General features: G+C 36.9%; 1 protein-coding gene across 2 annotated transcripts in view; it reads right to left on the bottom strand.

Annotated features, from left to right (window-relative positions):
- Positions 1–12,386, bottom strand: part of PHF14 (PHD finger protein 14) — a 252,195-nt gene that overhangs the window by 151,563 nt on the left and 88,246 nt on the right. For both annotated transcript variants that reach the window (XM_067562128.1, XM_067562129.1), the window contains one exon: positions 8,581–8,749. In XM_067562128.1, the coding sequence (XP_067418229.1) occupies positions 8,581–8,749 (169 nt within the window). The remainder of the gene's footprint in view (positions 1–8,580; positions 8,750–12,386) is intronic.

The raw sequence follows: 12,386 nt of genomic DNA on the forward strand, positions 1-12,386 counted from the left end.
TTATATCCAACACTAATTCACTAGCACACTTTATTTTTATTCAGATTATGCAAACAAACAGATTATATTTAAGAGAGTTTATTCGCCAGTAAAGTCAGACCAGATTTTAATGCAGTTGTTTTACCAAACAGACTGTCAACAGTCTGGCAATAACCTAGATTAGTGAGACAGACCAACTGACTCAGAAAAGAAATTGAATATCATCTTATTTGCTCTTTTTTTCATTTGAGAAGAGCAAAGTGACTTGACATTTAAAGTTCGTTAGGGTTTTGTTTTTTTTTAACATGGATGACATCTCATTAATAAATTATCTCAATAACAAGAGCATATGCAGTTAAACTAGATAATTAGGATCCAGCCCATTTAAATTATATAAGAAGACCGTTGTAAAGCACTAGTCATATGTCTTCACACAGATTTCTATAAACAAAATATACAGAATTTTATACATTACATAGTAAATATTTTTAACATTTCTTATGGAAGTTCCCTGTGCAAAAATTCTGAGATGTATAAATGTTACAGTCTGATAAATAAATATGGCAAGGGAGAATACATCATAAATATTCATACCTTTTTCATTTAAATTGTTCAGCAATGCATAAACTTTAGTCTAGATTATTGTTTTTTTCTAATGGAGATGAACATTAAGTACAAGAAAGTGTAAAGATCACATGTGGTTTTGGAGATTATATTTTCCATTTCCTAGTTTTATAAAGTGGGTCAACTATGTAAAATTCTAAACAGTGCTAATTTAAAGGGTTACTAATTTGAAGTCTAGAAAATTTTACAATTATTTGAATTGTGGCAGCATCAACAATACGTCAAATTCTTTGTTCACAAACAGTCCTTTCCACAACAGTTTGCAAAATGAGGACTGATCTGCTGACCACTTACATTCCAATGTAACTTTACTTACTCTGGCCCTGATTCAGGAAAGAATTCAAACATGCTTAAATTTATCCTTATCCAAGATGGCAATTTAGCATATGCTTAAGAGCTCTTCCTGAATAGGGAGGTTTTCCTGAATAAGTATATTGAGAAGTTCCATTGAGCTTAATAGTTACTCATACATGTGTGCAGGACAAGACTTCAAGAAGACTTACAAGTAGTTTCAATCAGTACACCTGCCTCTGGGTCCCCATCAACTTCTGTAGTTTTAGTATCAAATGTTCCTCTATTTTTCTATCCCCATTCCTGTGTGGCAGCATGCTGACAGCCAGCCAAATTGTCTGATTATGCAAGGGGAACAGTGAAACAACTGTCAAAGTGTACAATGTAAACTGACAAAAATGTAGGAAAAACTTTTAGTTACAATAATTTTAGGTGTTGCTTGTAACACGAGTAGGGAAAAATATTCAAGCAGAAGTGGCAATTTTAATCTTATTTTAAATCTTAATATACTATACCGTCTGCATAGTAACAACTTGAATGGCAGAATTTACTCCCTATTTCCTAATTTCTACTTAATCAAGTGATTTTCTTTATTCAAGTATCCTACAAAATATTTTGAAAATAGAGACTGAAAGTGAACTGAGGTTATGAATGGGCTAATTCTTTACATCTGATCAAGTGTTTATACACAGTACTTTAAGGGACAATATCAAATAAAAACCCAAACGTTTTAAACAACGTTGAAGTAGAAGGCAGCAACCAATTGGGAAACCAATACAGCACATTGTACAAGGGAGAAATATGATCTTGATATTAAAAACCCTTGCTTTAAGACTCACTGCTTCCACCTCCTCACTTCACTTCTTATAATTCCCAATTCCAGGTGGAAAGGAAGTCCTTAGTGTCCCTTACAAATGGAGTTGTAAGTATGGGCACATTTCTGTTCCCACCCCAACCATCATCACTCTGACCATCATTTTTCTGACATAAGATTAGATTGGACTACATCCTGAACAATGAAATACAGTTCCTAATTGATAAAAAAGTTGCTATTAAACATTCTCTACCTCCCACCTTTACACCCCATACTCTAAGCTGAGTGTATTGCTCACAATTCCCACCAGTCCTGTAATCAACTGTGAATCTAGCTTTTGTACATACTGATCCAGAGTATGGCCAACCGGTCACCTCATTCACAGTATAACTTCTGCTTTAGGGAGCTCACACAGTCTCAGTCCAGATATAAGGATGAAAATGGTTAGAGGCTTCAAAGAATTTCTCTCTGAGGAGAAAAGGAAAAGAATGGGACTATACAGTTTAGAGAGATGATGAATGAGCGGTAACATACAAAATGGTTTAGAGAAATTAAAAATCAAGTGTCCCTATTTACCTTCTCTCATAATGCAAGAACCAAGGGAAACTGAAAGGCTAAAATGGATAACAGAAAACAATTTTTTTTTCTAAAAAAGTCAATAATTAACCTTCAGAACTCATTGCCACAAGGCACATTGAGTTTAGGAGCTTACAAAGATTAGAAAAAGGAGTAGACATACAAGATAAGCAAATATCCATGTTACATTCGATAGATTACATAATTTTAAAAAAATTATACCATAACCCTCATGCTTCAGGGCATAAGCCAACTACTGGCAGGATGAAACTTCTATTATGGGCAAGTCATACCAATTTTTTTCCACTATAGGGTGAATTAAGCATGTATTACTGGCAAGGCCATCCTGTTTTGCTTTTTCCCCTTTTTTACCGTAAAAATCCTGTGTTTTACAAAAGCTATTTTTCTTCTTCTCTCTCTTTTTTTTTTTTTTAAACTGATATTGAACTTAGTTTCAGGCTGCTCAAATACATGAAAATACTGATTATGTTAAGAAAAATCCAATACTTTACTTTAGGTAGATGTGTTTATGTTAATAAATTAGTCTAAGTGTAAATACAAGGCTGTCTGCTAAAGTAAAACAATGTAGTGGAAGATATGTACATGCATGTGCATGTATACATCAGTACTTGAGTCCTTAAAAAAATTTAAAAAATGCCAGAACTCCCTGGATCTGATTCTCTGCTCTAGAAGCACAAAAGGCAGCTCAGTAAACTGAGCAGCTCAGGTAACAACCATGATTTCTCCTTCTGGAGTGCGCCCAAAGTGGGCCTGGAAGTGAAAGAGGTAAAGAAGGTGAGCGTGCCATCTTCTCACACTGCCTCCTCAACCTCTTCCAGGCCTACTCCAAAAGGAAAGATGGCAGTTCAGTTACCTAGGGTACCCACATTACCAAAGTGCCATCTCTCCTTCTGGAGCAGGGCCAGGATCCAGAAGAACTCTTATTTTTCTCTACTTGTTCTTTTTATTTTGTCCTCTCTATATTAATCCTGATATTTACCAAGAAAACTGTTATGTTAATTTTCTTGCACTGATTTTCACCTTTTTTAATATTTTGTATATTTCTTGTCAAATTTGAAACAAAATAAAAACAAAAATGTAGGGCCTTGGTTATTGGCCACTCTCAGGAACAGGTTTCTGCTCTAGATGTCAATAGTCTAATCTGGTATGGTAAATCCTGTATTCCTATCTTCCCACAAATGCACATTAGTTATTTCAAACAGATAAGTTTTTGAAGTTGATAATTCCGGCACATTTTAAACAAGTGCTTTCTAATATTTTCTTTATGTTGCATATACCAAACAATAATTGCCATCTTGTCACTAGTAACAGCTAATTCAACAACATTATCATTTATATTGTAATGCTTAGGAGGCCCAATCAGGGATTGTGATGGGGCATACCTGCCCTGCACTGAGCCAGAAGGGGTTAATCTTATGCTATGGGCTGAGAAAGCCATGTCTCCTCACCTCTACTGAGCATGCTCTGACTGGAACCACAGCATAAAAGGGAGCAGCTCAGTTCAGTCTGGGCTGACTGCCAATGAGAGCTGGCATGTGCTGCATTCTCCTGGTGGAAGAGTGCCAGAGCTACCAGATGCCAATGCCAACGCCAACCAGATTGGTTCCTCTACCAAACTCCAGCTGACCGCTGAGGCCGATGGCAATGAGGCAGCAATTGCTGAGGGTCTCTTGTGTTGGAAGAAGGGGTAGAACGCGACCCAGGGAATGGAACAGTAGCAACTAGTGACCAAGACTGAGCAGTCAGGTATTGATTCCCTAGGGCCCTGGGTTGGGATCCAGTGGGGAAGGGTGGTCCTGGATCCCCCTACTCTCATCCAACCAGCCATGGACACTGCCAATGTGTGGGGAGGTGAACTGTGCTACCGAAAGCCATTACATAGACTTTGGCCACTGGGCCTTACTGCCCTGTGCCTTACTGAACCCCAGGACAGCCCTACTGCCTCTGGACATTGGGCCATATTGCCTTGGGAAGAAGGGTGGCTACTTAGACTTTGGCCAGTGGGCTTTACTGTCCTGAACCCTGGACAGCCCTCTTGACTCTGGCTATTGGACCATACTGCCCTGGGGAGAAGGGCTGTTACTTAGATTTTAGCTATTAGGCCTTACGATCCTGAATTCCCGGCCTGCCTTTATTACTCAAGCTGCGGGGCCATACTGCCTTAAAGGTATGTCGGGGTATACCTGTCCCGAGACAGGGATCAACACATCATTGTGCTAGGCACCGTACAAAGACACAACAAAAGGCCAGCACTTGCCTGACATGTTGTTTTAATTACTACATATATACTTTAGCAGTTGACTGATTTTGTAAAACATTAGGCTCACATATAAGTTCTGAAAAGTTAAAAGGAGTGTTGGTAAACAGTAGGCATTAAGGATGATAAATCATTACAGTGAAATGTAGCCATATAAATTTCAACATGAAACTTACTTTGTGGACTTCATTAAGTGGCAAAAAAGGTTCTTTTTTCAATTGCATAGGCTCAAATGACTTTTAGTTTTACATAAATGGAAAATCCATTAACACTTATGGAGACACAGCTTAACACCTTTACAATCATGCTAGCTGCTTGTATTGTAACCTAGGTCTTGTCTATACTTAAAACACTGCATCAGCTTCTCCCGTCAGCATAGGTAATCCCAAAAGAAAATTCTTCCATCGCCTTAGCACGGTCTACACTGAGGGTTAGGTCGGTTTAATTGCATCATTCAGGGGTGTGTATTTTTCACATCCCTGAGCGACACAATTATACCTACCTAATTTCTAGTGTAGACCAGGCTCTAAGCTCCCTGCTACACAAGTGGCAAACTGAGCTTAATGAACTTGGGTGGGGGGGGAACACCTGTTGAGAGAGGTAGAGGTGGGAGGGTTATGAAGTACATTTATGCTTTGTCAATAGTTTCTCAATTGTATCTTATTAAGTAAGAAGCAGTTCCACTTCAACATCTAAGTAAATATTAAATGTAACAAACAAATTACTATGACCAGATACTTTTCTCCCTCATGCACAGTCACTCTTCAAAGGAATTAAAATAGGTTAACATGAATAAATAAAGGAAAGATGGAAACTAGGAGTTGATTCTCTTTGTTGCATAGGCAATTCTTTTTTTTTTTTTTTTAAGATGTACAACAGCTCCATGTCCAAAGAAAGCATTATTCTCACGATAAAAATCAACAAAACTATCACAAGATGGGCAAGACATCTGGTGAATCAACTTTAAAAATTTATGGAGAAGGAAATAAACAGTTTGTATTTGTTTGCCACAAAGGTTCACAGATTCAGTTTAAGACACTGTCTCCACTTCACAAGATTCTCTTCGAGGTTTATCCAAGAGGATAGAAGTTAAAGATCAAATCACTGAGGCCAAGAATTGAGTCGACATGCATCAGAAATTACAGTCTGTACTCAAAGACCTGAAAGGGCTGTGAGATAAAGCTGAAGATTAGCAAAATCAGAGTAGGAAGAATAACTACTGAATTACTAGCATCTCCAAAGGCGCAGAAAAGGGGAAAATTAAGTCTTAAAACTAAGAGGTTACAGAATGGTGAAATGGGCCATGTGGTGTGAAATACTGAATGCATCACAGAGCACAGTCTCTTAAACTTACATAATAATAATATTCATGGTCAACAATGACAGTTTCTTAGATTCTACACTAAAAAATAACTGAAAAATAAGGAATATGACAGAAACAGACTGTTTAGGTAAATTGGAGAGGCCATAAGAACAAAGTTCTGCACTTTGAGGAGCAAAGATGACATCAGCTGGTTGGAAAAAAAGGACAGATCAGACAAGTTCTGTTATCTTTTATACTCTGAGAACTTGTCTATATGGTGCGGTAATATGCACTATGGGGGTATGATTTCTAAAGAACACTAATGAGTTGTGCATTAACTGGTCTGTGTACACCCTATTGTTGTGAACTAAAAGTTCTCCTAGGGCACTTTAACACACAACCAAGGATCTCAAAATGCTTTGCAAACATTAAATAAACTTAGCCTCACCCCGGTGAGGCTTAGCCACATTTTTCAGATGAGGAAACTGAGGAAGAGTATGATTAAGTGATTTGGGAAAGCATCTGTCACAAATCTCCTGATTTTAGTTCTTTGTCTTTGCCACAAACCCATCTTCTTCTCAGAGAATCCTTTTTTTCACCCTGGTGTTCAGGATTTACAGCTGTAATAGTCACTGGAGGGAAGAATGAAAAATCTGATTCAGACTCCTTCCTGGAAATAGGAGCCACTACTCCCAGGTCCTTCTGTTGCTTGATTCTTTGAGCCATATCACTTTAAAGCATTTAAAACTAGGGTGAAATTTAAAAAATATAAAATGATTTAATTTCATTAAGATGATTTCAAGAGCCTATCGGTCAGAAATGGAACGTTCCCTCAAGCTGAAGAAACTCTTAACTTCTTCCTATGAGAAGATGCTCTTTGGTTTATTCAAACGGCCTCACTTTCTGGCATTGTCATTTCTACAGGCTGAACTGAATTAGCCCCTTTGTCCTGAATGATTCTTAAAAGTTCTTCCTATCTGGTGGAACAAGAAAGGGAAGCATTCCTTGGATTGGACCTTGAAATTTTGATAACAGGTTCTGCAGGTCAAAAACCAATCTTAACGTGAAGATTCTGGTGGGGATAAAAACTTCTTGTGGTCATAAGAATCCACAGCTTAACCAGAAAGCTCAAACCCCAAAGCTCACTGTCCAGCTCAGAGGTTAGCTGGACAGTGTAGGAGTTATATTTGTAATCAAAGCAAAATAGGGCTGCAAAGCAAATTACTTTAAGAAAATCCAGTCATGTCATGTGATAAACAAAGGCTATGGCTACTCTGAGAAAAGCAGGAGAAGGGTAGTAGTTATTTTGGATATATCTTTTTGGAGATGAACTAGAGTTCATACACATCCTACAGGTTGCAGACACAACACAGCCCCAAACCTGATTGGTGAGAGACTAAAGGACTGTATTCTACAAAAATGCATACCTTTTGATTGTATTTATGAATATTTTCTCAAGTTCTCTGTTAATCTTGTTATGTAGTATTTTATTATAATGAAAAATCCAAGAAAAGTCTCTAATTACAAACATGTAGGAAAACAAATATTGAAGGATCAGAGTATGGTGGAGAATAAGAGAATACAGTTATGATTAACAGCTCTGTTTTCAAGGAAATGACCTGCACTTTTTTCTTTGCCAGTAAAAAAAAAAATGTATTTATTAAAAGTATTCAATAGTGGTTGTTTGTTTTTAGAGAGCAAAAGCATTGAAGAATATGTCATTAGAAAGCACAGTCTACTCTAAAGCATGTTAAAGCACACATAAAATTGTGCAAAATGTAACATATAGAGTTACACAATATACATGATAAATATATAACGATATTACATGTTTTTGAGACACACTGGAAGTTGTTAGAGAAGCCCATTACACTAGCTGTGAAAATGACATTTTTATAAACACATATACAAACACCTGTAAAATTAATCAATTTATTACCTTTGTAATAATGTAATAGGTAACATCAAATTGATTGCTTTTGCAAAGTATCCTTTAGAATTTACCTAGAGTACTATAACAAAGTATCACTACTACTTCTATTACCAAGCACCATGAAGAACAAATTTAAAACAATCTGTAAAATGCAACTTTGACTACTTTCTCACTTTAAAAAAATTAGTTCTAGAAAATATACCCAAGTGACAGCTCTGAACACTGAAGACCTCTGTCTCCACACAAGAGAGCAAGTGGCAAAGGTGTAATCTTCTTCTACACCGTCTTAGAGAAACCACCAGTAGAGAGTAAAATTCATTTATTCTTTCTGACTATTCAAAGAGATTGCCAACCAGAATGAGAAATCGTGCCAACCATGGGGGGTTAAGGTGACGCAAATCGACTATTTCACATAGGTCACAGAACAGCTGTCAAAATATAAAGACTTCTGATTGTTACCTATTTGTGGTCAATTTTACTTTATCTGACTTGGTGAACTATCACTGAAAGGGAAAGCTTAATCTACCATCCTCTAAACCCAGTTACCAGCATTATCATTTTAGGTGTTTCCTCAGAAATCAAGAAAATCACATTTTAGAGACAAGAAATGAAGCATCTAATAATTAGGGGAAATAGTTTTTACAACCATATTAGAATGTCATAGGTTTTCATTATTTAAATACAAAGCTAAATCACTGTACCCTAAAGATCCCAATTTTACAGATACTAAGCCAAATAATTATTAATATGATCTGTACAATGACAATTAAGTTGTCATTTACCGTGTTTCTGATTGGAATCTTCTTTGGTTCTGGTGGCACATCCTGTGGAACAAATTTCACTGGTTCCTTAATCTGCCTCCTTGATCTTTTGGTCCCATCTGGTAAGGTTTCCATGGCAATATCTGCTTCCATGTCACTGCTGCCTGCCTGGTCACACTCTGAGCACTGCCTGGAAGAGAAACATTATATATGGACAATAGCAACCACAAAAGCAGAAATAAAACATTTTGGTTAAAAAACAACACAAAAACAAAACAATCCCACCAAAATGTAAGGTAATTTCCTCAAAATAACAGATATTCAACTAGCTGTCTTTGCCTGTTACAGAGCCTATTTTATTTATTTATTCATATCATTCAAGTCATTTGGGATTTAAGACTCATTGGAAGTACTCTTTCATCTTTAGGAAAGATACTTCTTCTCCTGTCTCACTGTTTTTTAATCCTACCCCCACTGATCTTGAATCTATGCATTATTGTAACTGCTGCAGCCTCTAATCTCTGCCAATTACACACTGTGTGGAATTTGCTCTCTGTAAGCAGCTCACAAGAAGGGTCTCCTCTAAAAATCAATGGACCATTTTAAAGAGGGTGGACAATTCAATTCACAGAAAGAAAATATCAATGTTATAAACAACAAAGTTTAATACCAGATTCACTTTTTTTAAAGTCTAGAAGACATTAAAAGACAACTGAAGATGTATAGGTTGTGAAGTGCAATTAGCAATTTTTTATATTCAGATGGAAAACCCATTGTTGTATTTCCAAAAACTTATAAATTCATGGTCAGAACTTCAAAAGTAAGCAATCTCTAATGTATACTACTAACAAGCTTCATGAAAGAAAATTAACAAAATGTGAAGTCATCTTCATATGTTCTCATATATAGAACAAAACAATGTATGCCATAACAGGATATGAGGTCATAAATGCAGATGTTAACCTAAAATATGGAGTCGGAATTTCAGGTATGAGTATTAATATCAGTGACATCAAAATAATTTTCAAGTCCTTTTTTGATTATTATAAATTATATTGTTCAATGCATTTTACTGCAAATCCTATCAAACAAAGTACTACCACACCACCAGCAATTTTTACATTTCCCAAAACTGTATTTTAAATATTGGTTAATGAAAATTATTATAAATTGCTTGAAACAGTATGTCAACTATTGAAAAACAAAATGCAAACTTTAAACTAATGTACAAACGCTGATAATGATTTAAATGAAGTAGCAGAACTTGCTTCAGTAAAAAATAAAATGTGTATTTTGTTATTCATTTATAAATACATTTTATATAGTTTGAAGACAAGGAGGTATGCTAACTTGCCGCCTATAAAAAAACAAAATTTTTGCAAAACAATTCCAGGTTATAAAAAGTCAAATGATATTTTTTTAAAAACATTTAAATATTAAAAGCAAATGTTTAAAAACAAAATTTAACTAGGGCAAATTTACTGTAAATGATCTGGATGCTCTTTTTATCATGAGGAAAGGAAATGTTTACGAAGTTGAGCCTAAAATAGGTTTAACAGTAATAGCTTTGCTGCTATGAATTTCAGTGCGACCTAAGGCATTATTAAGTAATGTAAGCAACTGAAAAACTTCAATGCTATTGTGTTTTGAAAAAGAATGCTGAACAATAATACATTTAATTTAATTCAAATATCAGTGCTTTTTTAAATCAACAAAGCTGAATTACAGTATATGTGCCCACACAATGTAATAAGAATTACAATGTAAAGAGACCCACATATCTGTTACTAAAACATATTATTAACAAAGGTTGCTGTTTGATCTCTGATTTACACCAATTCCCATAGTTAGGGCAGAACATCAGGAGTAACTGCTCTGATATAAAGCAAACTGCTCTGATATTATGAAAAAATATTTTCATCAGCTTGGTGTTTGTGTGTTTTCTAAAACTGGAAAGATCCTAAGCTTTAGTCTCAAATCATTTCTGGTAATAACAGAAGACACTCTGGCAGACAGCATTATCTGATTAGCGCACAAGCCAGCAAATCAGAAAAAAATGTGATCTAATCCTAGCTTGGATAAAAGCTAATTATATGAGCTACACTGTATTTCAGTAATATGTAAGTATTATCAAGGAATGTAGAGGCACAGACAAAGTCTTTATAAGACAGAACGAAAGAATGGTCCAGCAGTCAGGCACTAGCTTGTAGCTCAAAAGACGTGGGTTCAATTCTCCTTCTCCACCACAGCTTTCTTGTGTGACCTTTAGTCTTGCTGGGTCTCAGTTCCCCATTTGTAAAATAGGAATAATAGTACTTTTCTACCTCAAAGAGACATTGTGGGAATAAATACGCTAAAGATTGTGAGGCACCCAAATGCTGTGGTAACAGAGGCCAAAAAGTAGTTTAGATTTATAAGAGACCTATTACAAACAAAATGAGAGTTGTAACTTTTATATCAGTGAAGAAGAACACCTGAAAGAGCCCCTTGTAGTTGGGATTTTACGTAAGAAACTTGCAAAAAATTTACAGAGAACATCTCAGCTAACTCTGGAACAGGTGGTACAAGTGCCAGTGCAGTCAGAACTGGTAAAAAGCAAGTCACCCAACAAGAAAGTAATAAAAGCACAGTCTGAGAAGTAGCAAAGAAAAAAATTCAACAGGGAAATAGCAGCACAGTAAATTGACTCTTAAATGCACTTTTCCCTTGGCAGAAATGTAGTCAATATCACAAGGGAGAACACAGGACAGAGATGGTTGGCCCAGACAGTGCAAGTGGCCCTGCTGAAACATAAAATCCAGGAGTTTGTCTGATCAAGAGTAAGTTACGCTTATTTCTTTGGATTTGTAGTCAAAGCAAGTGTTTCTCAACAGGCTATCTTCATTTAATACCAGCAATTCAAGTTCACCCATCTTAGTATTTAGACTTTTAGCATCTGTATACAAGCACTTATAAAATTTGCTAATATTTAGTTGTCTGCCTTCATGTGATATAATTTAATGTCCTGGATAGATTGTTGGACCTCTGACAGGAGACCCAAGAATTGAAGTCATGATGCCCGCCTCATCAATATCGCTGAGATCATCATCCTGGCTGCAGATTCTGCCGCATCAGAAACTGCTTGCAGAGATGCCCTGGCCACTGATCTCCCCTCTTTTAAGATGGCCTCGAACTCCTGTTTGGAGGAGCAGGACAATAAGTCTGCAAACTTGTCCAGTGACCGCCAGATATTAAAATGGTATCAACAGCAGCGCTTGTTGGTTCACCACTCGTAGCTACAGGCTGGCTGTGGAATAACTTTTTTCACCGAACAAGTCGAGTCTCTTGACATCTTTATGTTTAGGGGTCAAGCTTTCCTTTCGTTTCCCTTTCGTTGGTGGATGTGACCACCAGGGATCCTGGAGCATTATGGGTATAAAGGTATTCAAACCCCTTTGCCAGAACACAATATTTCCTTTCTGTCCTCTTCGATGTCGGGGGCAGGGAGGACGGGGTTTACCACAGGGCCTTGGCCAGTTTAACAACCCCCTCAAGGGGTTGGCACTGGGAGGGCCACTCTATTAGGAGCTGCCGAGGCCAATATTTCAAACAGCTTGTCAACTGGCTCATCCAGCCGACACTTCTCTATCTTGAGGCCCAAGTTGGAGGTGACCCTTTACAATAAGTCCTGGTGTGCCTTAAAATCATCCATCGGCACCGCAGATGAGGATCCTGTAACCACCTCGTCCAGTGACGATGAGGAAGAGATTGGTACTGAGCTGGGGGAGGAGCCTCTGTTCTGGGTGGGGTGGAACCCTTGAGGCCAAGGCATGCAAACTTTCATGGTC

Source organism: Emydura macquarii, unplaced genomic scaffold, assembly GCF_026122565.2.
Source record: "Emydura macquarii macquarii isolate MOO-44397 ecotype Brisbane River unplaced genomic scaffold, CSIRO-AGI_Emac_v2 contig_2422, whole genome shotgun sequence".
In the NCBI taxonomy this organism is placed as follows: domain Eukaryota; kingdom Metazoa; phylum Chordata; order Testudines; family Chelidae; genus Emydura; species Emydura macquarii.